At 47.3% G+C, this 16,919-nt stretch overlaps 1 protein-coding gene across 2 annotated transcripts in view; it reads left to right on the top strand.

Moving 5' to 3' along the window:
* The window catches only part of LOC147105205 (copine-8-like), a 776,136-nt gene that overhangs the window by 508,209 nt on the left and 251,008 nt on the right, over window positions 1–16,919 (top strand). For both annotated transcript variants that reach the window (XM_086011336.1, XM_086011335.1), the window contains exon 10: window positions 8,056–8,097. In XM_086011336.1, the coding sequence (XP_085867462.1) occupies window positions 8,056–8,097 (42 nt within the window). The remainder of the gene's footprint in view (window positions 1–8,055; window positions 8,098–16,919) is intronic.

Below are 16,919 nucleotides of genomic sequence, written 5' to 3'. Positions count from 1 at the left end.
ATTATCTTTGCCTTCATTCAGAGCTCAGTGTTTGCCAGCATATAATGGGGGCTGCATTGGGTGGCAACGCTGAATTTCAGCCTTATGCCAGAAGGGCTTACAGACGCCGTGAGAGAGTGGCAGCCCTGGCTAGATGCAGAGGGGGCAACAGGCGTCGCCAACTGAGGCCTTACCCACGCAGGGTATACCGCCAGCAGACCTCCTATCTGACCATGTCTGCCGCGATGTGTGTTAGGAGGCTGCGATTCCGAAGGGAGGTGGTTGCAGACATCTGCCGGCTGCTTCAGAGAGATCTGCAGCCACAGCTGATGCGCAGGACGTCTCTGTCGGTGGCAGTGAAGGTGACGGTGGCTCTCAACTTCTATGCCTCCGGCTCCTTCTAATCCGCTACTGGGGACATCGCTAACATCTCCCAGTTCGCCGTGCATTGCTGCATCCGCCAGGTGACCGAAGCCCTTTTCAGAAGGAGACATCAATTCATCTCCTTCCCCATGACCCTGGAAAAGCAGCAGCAGCATGCAGTGGGGTTTGCAAGAATAGCGGGCTTCCCCATGGTGCAGGGCGCCATTGACTGCACGCATGTGGCTTTGCGGGCACCTCTTGAGCATGCCGAGGATTACCGCAACCGGAAGGGCTACCATTCCCTCAATGTACAGCTGGTGTGTGACCACAGGCAGCGCATCCTAGCTGTCAATGCCCGCTTTCCAGGCAGCAGCCACGATGCCTTTATCCTGCGACAGACAACTGTGGCTGACATGTTCCAGGCACAGCCTCCCCCAAGAGGATGGCTTATCGGGGACAAAGGCTATCCTTTGTGTACCTGGCTCATGACCCCGCTCCGCGCGCCCACGACCCCTGCTGAAGAGGCATACAACGAGAGCCATCAAGCGACGAGGAACCTCATAGAACAAACAATCGGCGTACTCAAGCAACGGTTCCGCTGTCTCGATTGCTCCGGGGGAGCCCTCCTGTATTCGCAGGATCGAGTCTCCCAATTCGTCGTCGTTTGCTGCATGCTGCACAACCTGGCTATCCGCAGGACTCAGGCACTGCCACCTTACGTTGGACCACCACCTCAGGAGGAGGAGCAGGAGGAGCATGAGGACGAGGAGTACCAGCCCCGGAGGGACGCACAAGGTCCAAGGGCTGCCCGTCGGCGGCTTATTGAACGTCACTTCTAGGCCCCCTGTCAGGGAATGGCTTGTGCCAATGATAGAACATGATTGCAGCCACTCCGCAAGCCCTCAGCCGGTTAAGGCAACAAACACTTCAAAGATCAAACATGGACAATGTGAATAAATAAAATGCTTTATTGTACAAACTCTGGGCCCTTCCCACATGAAAACCAAAAACAGACGAAACCCCCAAAAAACACTCAAACACATTACTCGCTCCCACAACCTGGAGAGGATTAACAAAATAGGGCAACTAAAATGGCCGTCATTCTCGGCCTTCGTCCAAAACAAACATCACATCACGGCCTTCAAAAAACAAACATCCAATTCTCGGCCTCAAGAAACAAACACAAATGGCCACACATTCGACTATTTGGCCCGCTAGGGCGATGCCTTGGCCATCTTTGGATGGCCCCTGCCCGCCCTGCTGCTCCGCCTCAAAGTAAGGCCATTGGCTGCTGCAAGGCTGGGGGCAGGCTCCTGATGGGCACATGTCGTGACGGCAGATGCCCTTGGGGGTCGGCCTAGTCGAGGTCTGGCCGTCGAGCGGGCGGCTGTTGATTGCTGCAGCTGTGGCTGGCCAGCATCAGTCGCTGCAGCAGCTCTTGGCAGCTCCACTGGGGGACTGGCAGTGGCGGCTGGAGGAATGGCAGCAAGCTGGCGGATGGCAGGCGCTCGCTGGTCGCCTGAGACACTGGCACTCGCCCGGGCCAGCACTGCAGCATGCGCACCAATCTGCCGAGGGACAGACCACTGTGCTGCTGCAGCGCGCCGGGTGCCCTGGCGATGCCTGGCTGACACAGCGAGTGTGGCAGCAGTGAGTGCCCGTGTTGACCTGTTCACTGACCGCATCAGAGCAGCCAGTGACTGGACGGCACCACTGATCACCTGGCCAGTCGCTGACAGAGCTGCCCCGAATTCCGCCCGACTCGCTGCCTGATCTGCCCGGTATTCCGCCCGACTGGTGGCCTCTGAGGGCCCGAACTCGGCCACACTCTGAGAGAGGGAATCGATGGACTCAGGCAACCGTGCCACTGCCGCCATGAGCTCCGTGTGCCGGCGCTCCGAGTCTGCGGACAAGTCTTCGAGGCGTTCCATCTCCTCGGCGAAGAGCATCTCCTGACTGGAGGTCGGACTCTCCCTCTGGGGAGAAGGCCGCCGAGCTGGCTGACCCTTCCTGCGTTGCTGGAGGCCGCTGGGCCCAGCAATTGGACTCCCCTCCGACGCATCCCCCCCTGGGGAGAAGGCCGCCGAGCTTCCACCCCCCTCCCGCCTTTCTGCAGCCCGCAGGTCCCAGGAGCTCCCCTCCCCTTCGACACTTCCGCCACGCTGCCCTCCAGGGAAGACGTGTCCCCTACATTGGCCTGGGTGGCCGCGGCTGAGGGTTCCCCTGATGGGCCGCCTTCCTCTTGCTCCTCCTCCTGCTCCTCTTCGGAGGGTCTGTCACTGGCAAGTTGAGGGACCTCCTCTTGACCATCTGAAAGCAGGAAGGCACAAGAGTAGCTTTAGAGTGAGGAGAGGGCGTCAGTGCGGGATGCATGAGTGGTGGCATTCAGCGCATTGGTCGGACAGTGGCAAAGGATGTAGATCTGATGCGCAAGTGGGACGAGAGAGGTGCAAAAGGTGATGTCCTTACCATTGCTGCCCAGAACAGGGTCGGCATCGCCACATGCAACGGGCCCAATCACCCGGCCACCCATGAGGCGCTCCACGCGATGTTGCAGGTCGGTGAGTGGCTGGATATGGGGTCGGCCTCCCCCGGTCGCAGTCCGGCTCTTGCGATTATTCGCCAGCTTGGCCTGCAAGAGAAAGGACGGCCTCTAAGTACAGTGTGTCGCCGTGATCTTGTGTGCACTGCCTCCCATGGTGGAATAGCCTGGCCAGTGTGTCGCCATGATCTTGTGTGCACTGCCTCCCATGGTGGAATAACCTGGCCAGTGTGTCGCCATGATCTGGTGTGCACTGCCTCCCATGGTGGAATAGCCTGGCCAGTGTGTCGCCATGATCTGGTGTGCAATGCCTCCCATGGTGGAATAGCTTGGCCAGTGTGTTAAGTGCAGAATGTGCAATTGATGCTCATGCCTGTCCCATAGCTGCTGGATGAAGGCTGGCCATTAGAGCTTTCAGGTCCCTTTGCCCATAATGTGAGGTGCACATGCAAGGATGAAGAGGTCACTGGAAAGGGTACTCACCCTGACAATGCGTGTGAGGTCATTTAACTTTTTGCGGCATTGGGCACCGGTCCTGGGAACGTCGCTGTTGGCTGACAGCTTGCTGGCGACATGCCTCCAGGCTCCCCTGTAGACGCGGACCGTCGCCTTCTTGCCATTGTCCAGGTACAAAACATGGCGCCTCTTCTCCACAGCAGCAAGCAGCACACTCAGATCACGCTCTGAGAAGCGCTGCGCATGTTCACGGGCCTTCTCCATGTCTTCAGGCGCTATTTGGGTCCAGCAGCAGTGTTCAGGCCTAGCTGGAGGGCTCCACTATCCAGGGTGTGGCAGCAGACACAGTCGACCCTTCCCCCTTAAGAGCTGGCCGGCGCCAGGGTGTCTGCTGTCAATCACGAGATGGCCGCACCTGCACTGCGCCCGGCCTCGGCGCTATCGATCACCACCTCCGGCTTAGCGCCCAAAGAGAGGCGTCCAGCAGCAGTTTTAGCGCTCGCCCGAACTCCTGGGGCGAAGCTAATGAATATCGGAGAAGTGGCATCGATTTGGCGGCGGCCGCAAACTTTAGCGGACGCCCCACTTTAGCGCCCCAAAAGTGGCGTCAATGAATTTCTAGGCCTATATGTTTTAATAAGATCCCCTCTCATTCTTCTAAACTCCAATGAGTATAGGCCCAACCTGCTCAACCTTTCCTCATAAGACAACCCCTTCAACTCAGCCTTCTCTGCTCTAAGGAGAACAACCCCAGCTTCAACACCATTTTACATGCAAGAAAAAAGTGTAAACAATTCAGCTGTGCTTTCAGCATTTTTCCCTATTCTCCTCTCTGTTGTCTCAGTACATGTTTTCATTTTAATTTAACTCTTTTTTTCTAGCTAATATAGTCTTTCCAGGAAATTCCTCCGAGGCTCTCCTGATCACCTGCCATAACTCCAGCAGAGGATCAGCAGAAACCCTGGACACACTGTGTAAATTGGGGCTACTGCCTTTCTTCCGCCGAAGTCACGGTGGCTGGCCGGGAAAACCTCGGCAAAATTCCCAGCACCTATTCTGCTGTTCTAAAGGTTTCTTCCTCGTTTGTTAAATTTAAAAACTTCACTTGACTTTAGTCTCTGCTTTCTTGCTTGCATGTCCCTTTATTTAAAAAAAAAGAGGTTTTAATCAAAGAATCTTAGAATAGTACAGCACAGAGGGAGACCATTCAGCCCATCGAGTCTGCGCCGGCTCTTTCACAAAGCAATCCAGCTAACTCCACTCCCCCACTCTTTCCCCGTAACCTAGCAATTTTTTCTCCTTCAAGAATTTATCCAATTCCCTTTTGAAGGCTACTATTGATTCTGTATCCAGCACCCTATCAGGCAGAGCATTCCAAATCCTAACCACTCGTTGCGTAAAAAAGTTTTTCCTCATGTCGCCTCTGGTTCCGTGACCATCACCTTAAACCTGTGCCCTCTGGTTATCAACCCTTCAGCCATTTATTTAGTCTATCTAAACCCTTCATGACTTTAAACACCTCTATCAAATCTCCTCTTAGCCTTCTCTGCTTTAAGGAGAACAACCCCAGCTTCTCCAGTCTATCCACGTAACTGTCATCCCTCATCCCTGGAACCATTCTAGTAAATCTCTTCTGTATGCTCTCCAAAGCCTTCATTCTTCCGAAACTGTAGTGCCTAGAATTGGACACAATACTCCAGCTGGGGCTGAACTAGTGTTTTATAAAGGTTTAGCATAACTTCTTGGCTATTGTACTCTATGGGCTGGATTTTGTCAGCCCCGAGGAGGCGGGTATGGAGGCGGGACTGCCGATAAATTTGCAGGATTTGGGGGCAGCTGGCAAACCCGCCTCTGTGCCTTTTTGCCAGGAGGCAGGAAGCCGTCCTGCCCCGGGCCCTGTCTCTTCAAGACGGGAAAGGGATTAAATCGTATTAACTGCCTGTTAACAGGTAGTTAACAGGCAGAAAAAAGGATTATCCCTATTTTTTAGCTCCGAAGTGCAGGCTTCCCGACCTCGGAGAACCCCGCCAGGGTGCAGGAGATGAGAAGGAGGTCTGCGGGGGTCAGAGGGGTCTGAAAGTGAGATGTAGAGGTGAGTGATGGGTGCAAGTGTGGAGTGGTAATTATGTAAGGTGAGTGTAAAGTGTTATAAAATGTTCACTTACCTTTGTTTCTGCCGACAGCCTTCAGCCGCTGTGGATCCGGAGTCCCGACATCTTCATTGTAGATTTCACAGACTGGCTGTTGGATCCTCCGAACCAACAGCCAGGTGATTTCTGCAAAGTTGAAAGGTTTGATGAGTCCTGAGCAATAGGACTCATCAAACTACACAGAATGTCAGTGTTTGACAGCTTCACAGAGCTGTCAAACACTGACATTTCTTCTTTCAAGAATTTTTAACAGATGGCACGTCAGACGTTAACATGCTCTGTCAGTGACTTCCCCCTAATTGGCCTGCTGAGCCCGCTGGGCGGGCTTAACAAGCTCAAGCAGGGGAAAATCCCGCTGGTTGGCCAAAAGCTGATGGAGGCGGGATTGAAAGGCGGCAAGCAGCAGTCCCGCCTCCAAAAGCTTCCCATTGACAAAATCCAGCCCTTTGCCTCTATTTATAAAGCCCGGGATCCCATATGCTTTATTAACTGAAACAACAACAGAAAATGCTGGAAACACTCAGCAGGTCAGGCAGCATCGTGGAGAGAGAAACAGAGTTAACGTTTCAGGTCGATGGCCCTTCATCAGAACTCGAAAATTTGGAGAAGTAACATATTTAAGCAAGTGTGGGGCAGGGAAAGGGGGGAGGGGAGGAAAGAACAAAGGAAAGGTATGTGATAGACTGGAAGGCAGGAGAGATTAAAAGACAAAAGTGCTGATGGTGCAAGGCAAAATTATCATTTACACCTTATCTAGAGTCATCTTTTGTTTCTTAATTAGGTGTTTCTTAACTTGTCCCATTACCATCTCCTTTTGCCTCGCACCATCATCCCTTTTGTCTCTTAATCTCTCCTGCCTTCCATCCGATCACAGACCTTCCCTTTGTTCTTTCCTCCCCTCCCCCCTTTCCCTGCCCCACACTTGCTTAAATATCTGTTACTTCTCCAACTTTTTCCAGTTCTGATGAAGGGTCATCGACCTGAAACGTTAACTCTGTTTCTCTCTCCACGGATGCTGCCTGACCTGCTGAGTATTTCCAGCATTTTCTGTTGTTGTTTCAGATTTCCAGAATCTGCAGTATTTTTCTATTGCTTTATTAACTGCATTGTTAACCTGTCCTGCCACCTTCAATGATTTGTGCACAAACACCCCCAGGTCTCTCTCTTCTTGCACCCCCTTTAAAATTGTAGGATGAATAATGTTTTGTAATTGGCTAAACATCTGCTTTAAAGGCAGATTTTCCAACCAATTGAACACGCATATTCTAAAGATTAACCTGATCACGCTGTACATTTCTTTGTTTGCAGACGACACAAAGCTGGGTGGGCGTGTGTGCTGTGAGGAGGATGCAGAGAAACTCCAGTACGATTTGGACAGGTTGGGTGATTGGGCAGATGCATGGCAGATGCAGTATAATGTGGATAAATGCAAGGTTATCCACTTCGGTGGCAAAAACAGGAAGACAGATTATTACCTGAATGGCAATAAATTGGGAAAAGGGGAAGTGCAACGAGACCTGGGTGTCCTTGTGCACCAGTCACTGAAGGTAAGTATGCAGGTGCAGCAGGCGGTTAAGAAGGCAAATGGTATGTTGGACTTCATAGCGAGAGGATTCGAGTACAGGAGCAAGGATGTCTTGCTGCAGTTGTACAGGGCCTTGGTGAGACCACACCTTGAGTATTGTGTGCAGTTTTGGTCGCCTTATCTGAGGAAGGATGTTCTTGCCATGGAGAGAGTGCAGCAAAGATTCACCAGACTGATACCTGGGATGGTAGGAATGACGTATGAAGAGAGATTGGGTCAATTAGGCTTATATTCGCTAGAGTTTAGAAGAATGAGAGGGATCTCATTGAAACTTATAAAATTCTAACAGGACTAGACAGACTAGATGTAGGAAGGATGTTCCCGATGGCGGGGGAGTCCAGAACCAGGGGTCACAGTCTAAGGATAAGGGGTAAGCCATTTAGGACTGAGATGAGGAGAAGTTTCTTCACCCAGAGAGTGGTGAACCTGTGGAGTTCTCTACCACACAAGGCAGTTGAGGCCAATTCATTAAATATATTCAAGAAGGAATTAGATATATTTCTTAAGGCTAAAGGGATCAAGGGATATGGGGAGAAAGCAGGGAGAGGGTACTGAATTTGGATGATCAGCCATGATCTCATTAAATGGCGGAACAGGCTCAAGGGGCCAAATGGCCTACTCCTGCTCCTATCTTCTATGTTTCTATGTATGTAAAAACACATCCAATCTCGGATGATCAAGTTATCCCCATGGCCTTTCAGCACTTAGACAAGTAAACCTGTCTGCAGTACTCAAAGGAGTTAACAGTTATCACTGGAATATGCTTCTTTTATAATTAGGTCCCAACAATTCCTCAAAATCTGATTCATGTAGCATAATGTTCACAGTTTCAGTGGCTGTAAAAAAAAAATTCTAATCACACAATTCAGACTGCCACTTTTTACAGAATTCTACAAAGTATTTTAACTGTAACATCTTAAATAATTAACTCAACTCCAGTTTGACATAGGGTACTAATTAGTTGCTTTTTATCATTACAGGACGATCAAGATAGAGGTGTACGACTGGGACAGAGATGGCAGGTAAGACTTGGAGTAACGCATTTTAATGACGCGAAATAAGGAGAATAATCCAGTGGAACGCTATTATACTTTTTTTCTGATCAGCTGTACTGCCAAAAAAGCCAGGTTCTGTTGCATTCTGCAACTTAATAGGTATTTTGTGAGCTGTGGAAAACATCAGATACCATCTGGTATGCAGCAGTTTCTGTGTCAGGTTGGCAGGTATCAATGCGATTACCCTGAGTTCTGCTGTGTGTAGCTTCTTAATGTTTGGCTCACTGCAGCTTGCCAATTAACTGTTGCATGGTTCAGTGTAACTCACAGCATCATCATATGTGTCACTGTTGGTACTGAGTACTTGTGGTGAGGGAGTTCAGTTATATTTTGAAGTATAATATCTATTGGCAATCTAACTTTTTCTTGGTCTTCACCCATCTCCTCTTTTTTAAAATCTATTTCTTCCATGAATATGTTATCGTTAGTATTAAATATTGAAAGGAACATAAGATAAAATAAGAGTTAATGCTGAGTCGATTAGCTCCTTTTAATAAGAACTTGACCAATATATGAGTAGGAATGGGATTGAAGGTTATAGTGGTAGACTGAGATAATCAAATATTATGCAGAACAAAATGGTTCTTGTGCTGCCTAACCAAAGAAGTGTCACCTCTGGAAAAAGAACTCTGCATCATTCCCTCAGTTCACCCCACCGTGGTCGGCCATGCCTTTAGCCAAATTATCTCCCTCTGCTTCTTTAAGACCCAACCTTGAACCCCACCTCTTTGACCAAGCTTTTGGTCACCCCCTCCTAATATCTCCTTCTTTGGCTCAGAATGCATTTTCATTGGTGAAGCACCGTGGGACGTTTTCCTACGTTAAAGGCGCTATGTAACTGCAAGTTGTTGACATGGATGAAAATGTGATGAATAGATATTCTGGCATTTTGCTTGGGTATTGGGGAATTTGTGCTCGTCATTCTTTCACTGCTATAATGATGCTTCTAAATCTCCCCCATCATTAAGATCACTAATTGCAGGTCTGTCCTGAAGTTCAATATTCACCTTTTATAATTGACTCTGTAGTTGTGGAGTGTTGCACAAGCTTACCATTAATGGCCTTTAACAAGGAAGCAAAAAATCTGGGGTTTTTTGCTTCCTTTTCACTGGTCTTTTTACTTCATTTTCTCTATGGTAGGAATCCTTAATGCAGCATTAAATACAGATGTTGGTGCTTTTTCCTCAATATTACACCGCTTTTTACTCAATCTGCCTCTTTCCTAAATGTACTGAGTGCAAGAAGGTAAGGTTCCAACCTAGGTAATTCCTATTAACCACAGCATTTTTAGAGACAAAAACTAACATTAATCCGGATGCATTCTAAATGCTGGCACAAAAATGTCTCCAACAGCCACCCTAAAAGAATCAAAGCAAAACTCATAGACCGTCTTTCAAATCTTTATCAAAATGGCCTCGAGTAATTTCCTCTGTCTATTATTTTTAGTGCCCTGGTTAACACATTTGCATTACATTCTTGTCTGTGCTATTTTTATGCATTCATTAACCAGTTTAAAACAACCGACTTTAATGTGAACACGTTAATTAGTGTGACAAAAATAGTGCACAGAGGAAAATAAACCCACAGTGGGTTTTTTAAAAAAAATGGAGATTTGTTGATTGTGGGGGCAAATGTTACTTTCAGAGTTACCACCAACCAAAGCAATCATTCTCTGCAATACTTTTATTTTATGGTCCCAAAAGGTAAAGTGATGATTTGAATATTTTAATTTCCTGTTGATTGGTTTGTTTCTTATTTTGATTTTAATACTACAACAACAACAACTTGTATTTATATAGCGTCTTTCATGTAATCAAAGCTTCAGAAACTGCAATAATGAACTTTGCAATGTGGAAGAATGTAAAAAAGAATGATCATCATCACACCTGTAGACAGCTTTGACAAGTTTCTGTTGATCGTTTTGCAATTGATTGAGGTTGCTTTCGCCTGATAGCCATCACCATACATCAAACAGCACTCTTCCCAGATAAGGTGAAACTGCCATGTTTCACCTCAGGCTGAGAATAGTGCTGTGTGCTGTTTCAATTTTCTTCACAAAAGCCCTAATTTTCTTCAGCATTTTGACAAGCAATAATATACTTGGATTTGTACTGTTGAGGAAATTGGGGACAAACTGGTCAACTGAAGGATGCAGCTTTTCCCCAGTCTAGAGCAGATACTAACGCGTTAATGTTCAAATAATTGTTATCGTTCTTACTACATATTTAGGTTGACGGACTCCACTCTTATGCAGGGTGGTGGGGGTGCAGTAGACAATTTTGACTAAAGTCTGACAAAGGAGTCAGCCTTTTTTTTTAAAAAGAAAGATTAACACAGGCACAAAGGGCTGGATTTTTCCAACCTCGGCGGGTCCAGGGTAAGCGACATCGGTGGCGTGTGGGGACCTCACATCTGTCTCGATCCCGGCCTCCAACAAGATAGTCCAGTGATGTGGCTTGTTAAGCCCGCCCTGCGAGGATCCCGGCCAATTAATAGGAAGCGGGTCTGAAGACGTCATTTGATTAAAAGGGCCATGTCCAAATTGATTTTGACAGTTCTGCTGTCAGTGTTCTGCAGCATTGAGGTGCTGAAAACATTGCACAAAGGTGCACGGCTGCACCCAGGCTCTCCCATGACTCCCTCCATAAACATTTCCACAGCACGCAGGGAGGTTATCTTCCCTTCCAATGGGCGGAAGATACCTCCCCAGGACACCAGCGCAGCCTATTGCACATTGCACTGGAGGACACAAGCAGGGATGTCATCAGGAGGACCAGGCTGCAAACCTTTAAATGATCCCAGTAGATCACAAAACTTTACTGCCATGTCACACTCAAACTCATCCTGCTGTGCCACTCATCACATCCCCATCACTCTGCCTTCCCTACCCTACTTCTGCACATCTTTACTCACACCAACTTACCTTGCACCTCCAGCCATCCCTCTCTATCTACATTATCACTTCCCCATCTCACTAGCCATCCCTCACACTCACCCTCATCCTACTGCAAGCATACCAACTAACAACACACAAGGGTAGGCACTTGGGTGGTTTAACCAATGTTCATGTGAAGCTGTCAAACATTGAAATCTTTATTTTCAACACTTTGTGTTCTTGGACAGATTTGTGTGCACCTTTGAAAGTATCTTAGTGAGTTGCAGTGAATGGTGAGACATAAAGTGATCAGCTGTAAAATGGTAGCTTTTATACCACCTTTGCAGCTGTCACCTAATGAAAGAAATGGAGAGTTGTTCAGAACCCGACATACTTGCCTGGCGTGATCCCCGAGTGACAGGAACCTCGAGAAAACTTGGGAAAATGCTTTGGACGTGGGAAAATGTTGATTCAATTGCTTTAACTACCCTGCTAACTATCAGCATTGCCTGACCCGCCGCTTGGTGCTGTATCTGCAACGCGCAGGCAGAGCCGGCACTGGGGAAACTCACAAGGAGGCAGGTTCAGAGCAGGACACCGGCCCGCTGTCAATCTTTTTGATTTTGACAGCGGACCCGCCTCCAAACCCGCCCTCTGAGTGCCGGCAAAATTCAACCCAAAATGTTAGTCAGGTGGAGTAGTGCTGCGAGAGAGGGAAAAAAGGAGACTGCAGGGAGAAAACCTCTGCCCTGGACTATAGAACAGGATGTGATGGGATCAAGCTGTTTAAGATAAGTAAGACGACCCAATGAAGCAGAGGTAGATTCATGAGTTCTTTATTTTGTATCATTATTTTATAGTGTTTGAAGGAAGCAACTCTGATCATATCTATTGCTCTGCATGTTTCACTATACTTTGGAACCATGGAGCTTTCGAGTTAAACTAAACTTCACCTCATCTGGTGTTAACTGAGTCTGTCGTCAGAAAGACTGAAGTGGTACACGTACACAGGCGAAAGACATGAATATCCGATCTAGATCACAATGAGATATTGGTATAAAACCAGAAAATGCTGGAAATACTCAGTTGGTCAGGCAGCATCTGTGGAGAGAGAAACAGAGTTAAGGTCGATGACCTTTCGTCAGAACTGGAAAAAGTTAAAGATGCAACAGGTTTTAAGCAGGGAAAGGGGTGGGGAGGGGAGGAAAGAACAAAATATGAGGTCCGTGATTGGGTGGAAGGCAGGAGAGATTAAATGACAAAAGGGATGATGGTGCGAGGCAAAAGGGGGTGGTAATGGGGCAAGTAAAGAAACAAAAGATGGGTCTAGAGGAGGTGTTAACGGCAATAGCAGAATCATTACCAACAGCTGCTGTCCGAAAAAATGAGAGCATTGGTTATGATCTAAAATCGATGAACTCAATGTTGAGTACATAAAGTGCCTAATCAAAAGATGAGGTGCTGTTCCACAAGCTTCCGTTGAGCTTCATTAAAACAGTGTTCAACACAATTTATTCAAATGACACTGATAAAGCTGAGGGTGCCGTAACTTTTTGCTCATCACAAGAAAATGATCCGATAATTAAAGTCCTTTAGCTCATTTGACCTCATCTTTCCACACTGCCAACCTAGGCTTCTTCCTAGCATAGCATCTAGCAGTTTTTAAATGCGCTCAGTGTCCTAACCTGCAATGCACATCTTTATAATATCAATCATCCTAATTGTATAAAATGTTCTACGTTCCAAATGCCATTTTATGAAGCATTCTTCTTTGGTTAAGCCCTGATGGAATCAGGTACTCTGATGGTTAACAGAAATGAGAAAGTATTCCATGTTGCGGCATGCCCATTACTGCCAGTAATGAGTACCACAAAAGCTAATTTTTCTCTTTTAGTCTTTATGTATGACTGCATCAATCGTCTCAGCCACTGAACACAGCTCGAGTAGCTCAAAAACAAGATTAAAACAGCAACGTACACGGGTTTGACAAGTGCTTTTCCAATCGTTTTTCACCAGATTATTAAAGAATATAAAATGAGAATATTATCTGGAAATTGAGCTCCAGCCATCACATATAAATAAGCTTTTTGTTGTGTGCTATACTGAAATATCATGATTCAGAAAACTACACATTTTTACGATAGTGTTCCTGCTATCATTGCTAAAGTTAGCAGGTCTCGCATTTTCAATTTGATGGGAGAAATGCCAACTCCATCATTGCCATACTAATATAGGAACAAAGTGAAGAGTAGATCAGTTTTAATATTAGTATTCCCATTTTTTTAAAACCTTTTTCATCATCGCTGTTGTAAAGTCTGTGGGTTGTGCAGTTAATAAATACACAGACTTCAGAAGTAACAAACAAACAGGTCTTTACTATTCGAAGGTCCGGGCGAATCTGCCCCAGCAATCATGCCACAACACTTATATACTGGTGTGGTCACTATCGGTATTACAGTATACAGAAGCCAAACAAATAGTGCCACCCAAAAGTAGTCCTCTTAAAGGTGAACGGTTACATTCAATAGTTCCCTTAAAGGTAGACGGGTACATACACTACAATCCTCCCTTTTTAGCTTATTACTTACTAAGTCCATAGTGAACATACATTCTAACATATATACAGGTTTATGTAAGACAGTTCATAGATTCAGTCTTTCCGGGGGTTTCCGGATTCTGTCAGGATAACGCCGCAGTGGTGTCGTCATTTCAGGCGGGCTAGGAGGTGCTTCTGGCAAGGTCGATTCGGCTTGAAAAGCCGTGTCAGGTTCAGCAGACTCCAGTATCACTAGATCGGAAGTAGGTGTTCTGGGTATCTCAGTTTCAACATCACCCGGATAAGGTGGTGAAGTCAGTGGCCTATTTGTGGCGGACCCTATGATTTGGTCAACATGGCGCCTTATTATATTGTCTCCAATGTCCACGGTGTACATCAATGGCCCCAGCCTTTTCCCAATAGTTCCAGGCTGCCATTTCTCAGTACGGTAGTCCCGGGCCAAAACTCGTTGACCGATCTGGAAAGATCTAGTGACCCTGTCGTTCATGCCCTGGAATTGCCGGTTCTCTACGTCTCTTCTGACGTTTGGTTTTAGTAAATCCAGCCGGCATCTTAGGCGTCTATTACAGAACATCATTGCGGGAGTTTGATTTGTGACCGCATGTGTCGCATTTCGGTATGCCAACAAAAAGCTATCCACCTTATGTTGCAGACTTATATTTTCATTACTCATGGCCTTTACGGCCTTCTTGAAGGTCTGGACAAACCTTTCAGCCAATCCATTTGAGGCGGGATGGTATGGGGCTGACGTGTAATGTTTAACCCCATTGCTCTTTAAGAATTTCTTGAATTCTTCGGACACAAATTGTGGTCCATTATCAGAACAGATCTGTTCCGGCAGGCCATTCCGAGCAAACATAGTCCTTAACACTGCGATGGTTTTTTCCGTCGTGGTGGTGGTCATCTTAATTACTTCCGGCCACTTGGAGTGGGCATCCACCGCTATTAGAAACATCGAGTCCATAAATGGACCAGCAAAGTCGATGTGTACTCTTTGCCAAGGCAATGAGGGCCACTCCCATGGATGCAGAGGAGCCTGGGGTGGCGCGTTCTGAACCCTCTGACATCCTAGGCAGTTCTTCGTGATCTCCTCTATGTCTCTATCAATGCCTGGCCACCACACAAACGCTCTTGCTAGATTTTTCATCTTTACTCCCCCCAGATGTCCTTCGTGCAGCTCCTTTAGCACCTTCTTTTGGAGTTTGGGTGGAATCACCACTCTAGATCCACACATCAGGGTTCCTCGACACACTGACAGTTGTTCTTTCCTCTGTGCAAATGCTTGCAGTGTTGGTTCGCTCTGTGCTGGCCATCCCTCCACCGTTACATCATAGACTCGTGAAAGAGTCGGGTCATTCCTTGTCTCATTCTCAATCATTGAGTTTGTTATCGGTAGACACTCCACTATGGATGAGTGGAACAACTCTACTGGGTCCACTATACTCGCTTCTTCTACCATCGGCAATGGCAAGCGTGACAACCCATCAGCATTTCCATGCTGTTTAGACCTTTTGTACTCAATTTCGTATTGGTGTGCCCCAAGTAACACGGACCACCTTTGTAACCTTTGTGCTGTCATGGTGGAAACGGCCTTATTTGGGTTGAATATGGACACCAACGGCTGGTGGTCTGTCAGCAATGTGAACTTTTTACATTGTAGGTAATGGTTGAATTTCTTCACGCCCCACACAAGACTGAGGGCCTCCCTATCTATTTGGGCGTAATTTCGCTCCGCGGGTGTCAATGATCGGGACGCGAAAGCCACTGGCCTTTCCGAGCCATTTGGTAGCCTATGCGAGAGTACTGCCCCAATTCCGTACGGGGAAGCATCACAAGCTAGACGAAGGGGTAATGCTGGGTTGAAATGAGCCAACACTTCTTCAGAGGTAATCAACTCCTTGCTTCTGCGAAAAGCCTTTTTGCATTCCTCACTCCACTTCCATGGTGTTTCTTTCCGCAACAGGTCATTCAGCGGATGCAGTACCGTGGATAAATTTGGCAGAAACTTGTGATAGTAATTAATCAACCCCAAGAATGATCTTAACTGTGATACGTTTCCTGGGGCGGGGGCCTTCACAACCGCTTCTATCTTTTCGGGTGACTTATGCAGTCCCTCTCGGTCAATGACATGACCGCAGTATGAGATCCGTTTTTGGAAGAACTCACACTTCTTGCGATTAACCCGAAGGCCATACTCCTTCAACCTGGTGAGTACCAGTTTCAAATTCGTGAGGTGTTCTTCCTCATCTTTTCCCGTGATTAAAATGTCATCTAAGTAGCACTGCGTGCTTGGAATTCCTTGTAACACCTGTTCCATGGCCCTCTGCCAAATTGCTGGCGCCGAAGCTACCCCAAAGACCAGTCTATTGTAGCGATACAAGCCTCTGTGAGTGTTGATGGTGAGGTACTGGCGTGACTCTTCCTCGACCTCCATCTGTAGATATGCTTGAGCCAGATCTATTTTCGTGAAATGTTTCCCTCCAGCCAACGAAGCAAAGATATCTTCAATCCGCGGAAGCAGGTATTGTACCGTGTGAAGCACCGGATTCACAGTAATCTTGAAATCTCCGCAGATACGGACCTTCCCCGGTCCCCCAGGCTTATTACTCGGTGAGGACTTCATGACGGGAACAATGGGCGTGGCCCACTCACTCCAGTCCACTTTTGACAGAACCCCTGATCGTTCAAGTTCTTCCAGTTCTGCCTCCACAGCTGGTCGTATTGCGCAAGGAACTGATCTGGCCTTAAAAAACTTTGGGCTTGCATTTTCTGCAATCTTAACCTTTGCTTTAATACCTCGCAGCGTTCCCAGTCCTTGCTGGAATACCTCCTTAGCTTCGTCCAATATTCTGGACAACCGTTCAGGTTTGACATCCTCTTTTTCGGAATCCACCGTCATGGTGTTTAGGGACTGCCAGTCCAATTTTATTTTTCGGATCCACTCCCGTCCCAGAAGTGGTGGTCCTCCCTCAGGCAATACATACAGGTCCAACCGGTGATGATCTTTATCCTTGTATCTCACCTTGACTTCTATCATTCCGATGGGGAATACTTTGTGCCCCGTGTATGTCTGTAGTACTAGTTCCGTATCCCGTAGTGGAATATGCTTGAAAAATTTCTTATAGTCATGCTTATTCATGACCGTCAATGCCGATCCGGTGTCCACTTCCATTTTTACTTGGACCTTTGCAATCTGTAGCGTTATCCAGATAGTTTGTCGGTCAGCTTCATTGCTCACGTTGTGAATTCTCAGACTGTCCAGTCCTTTGCATTTGGAGTGTGAGACCGACTTCTGTTCCCTCAGACTCTTCTTAGTCACCTCTTGTACCTTTCCGTACCATTTTTGTGGTGACTTCT

The sequence above is a fragment of the Somniosus microcephalus genome, chromosome 18 (genome assembly GCF_052327205.1).
Source record: "Somniosus microcephalus isolate GS21.2 chromosome 18, FLI_Smic_1.0, whole genome shotgun sequence".
Taxonomy (NCBI): Eukaryota; Metazoa; Chordata; class Chondrichthyes; order Squaliformes; family Somniosidae; genus Somniosus; species Somniosus microcephalus.
The sequence above is the reverse complement of the archived record's forward strand: the minus strand, read 5'-3'. Positions and strand labels throughout refer to the sequence as shown.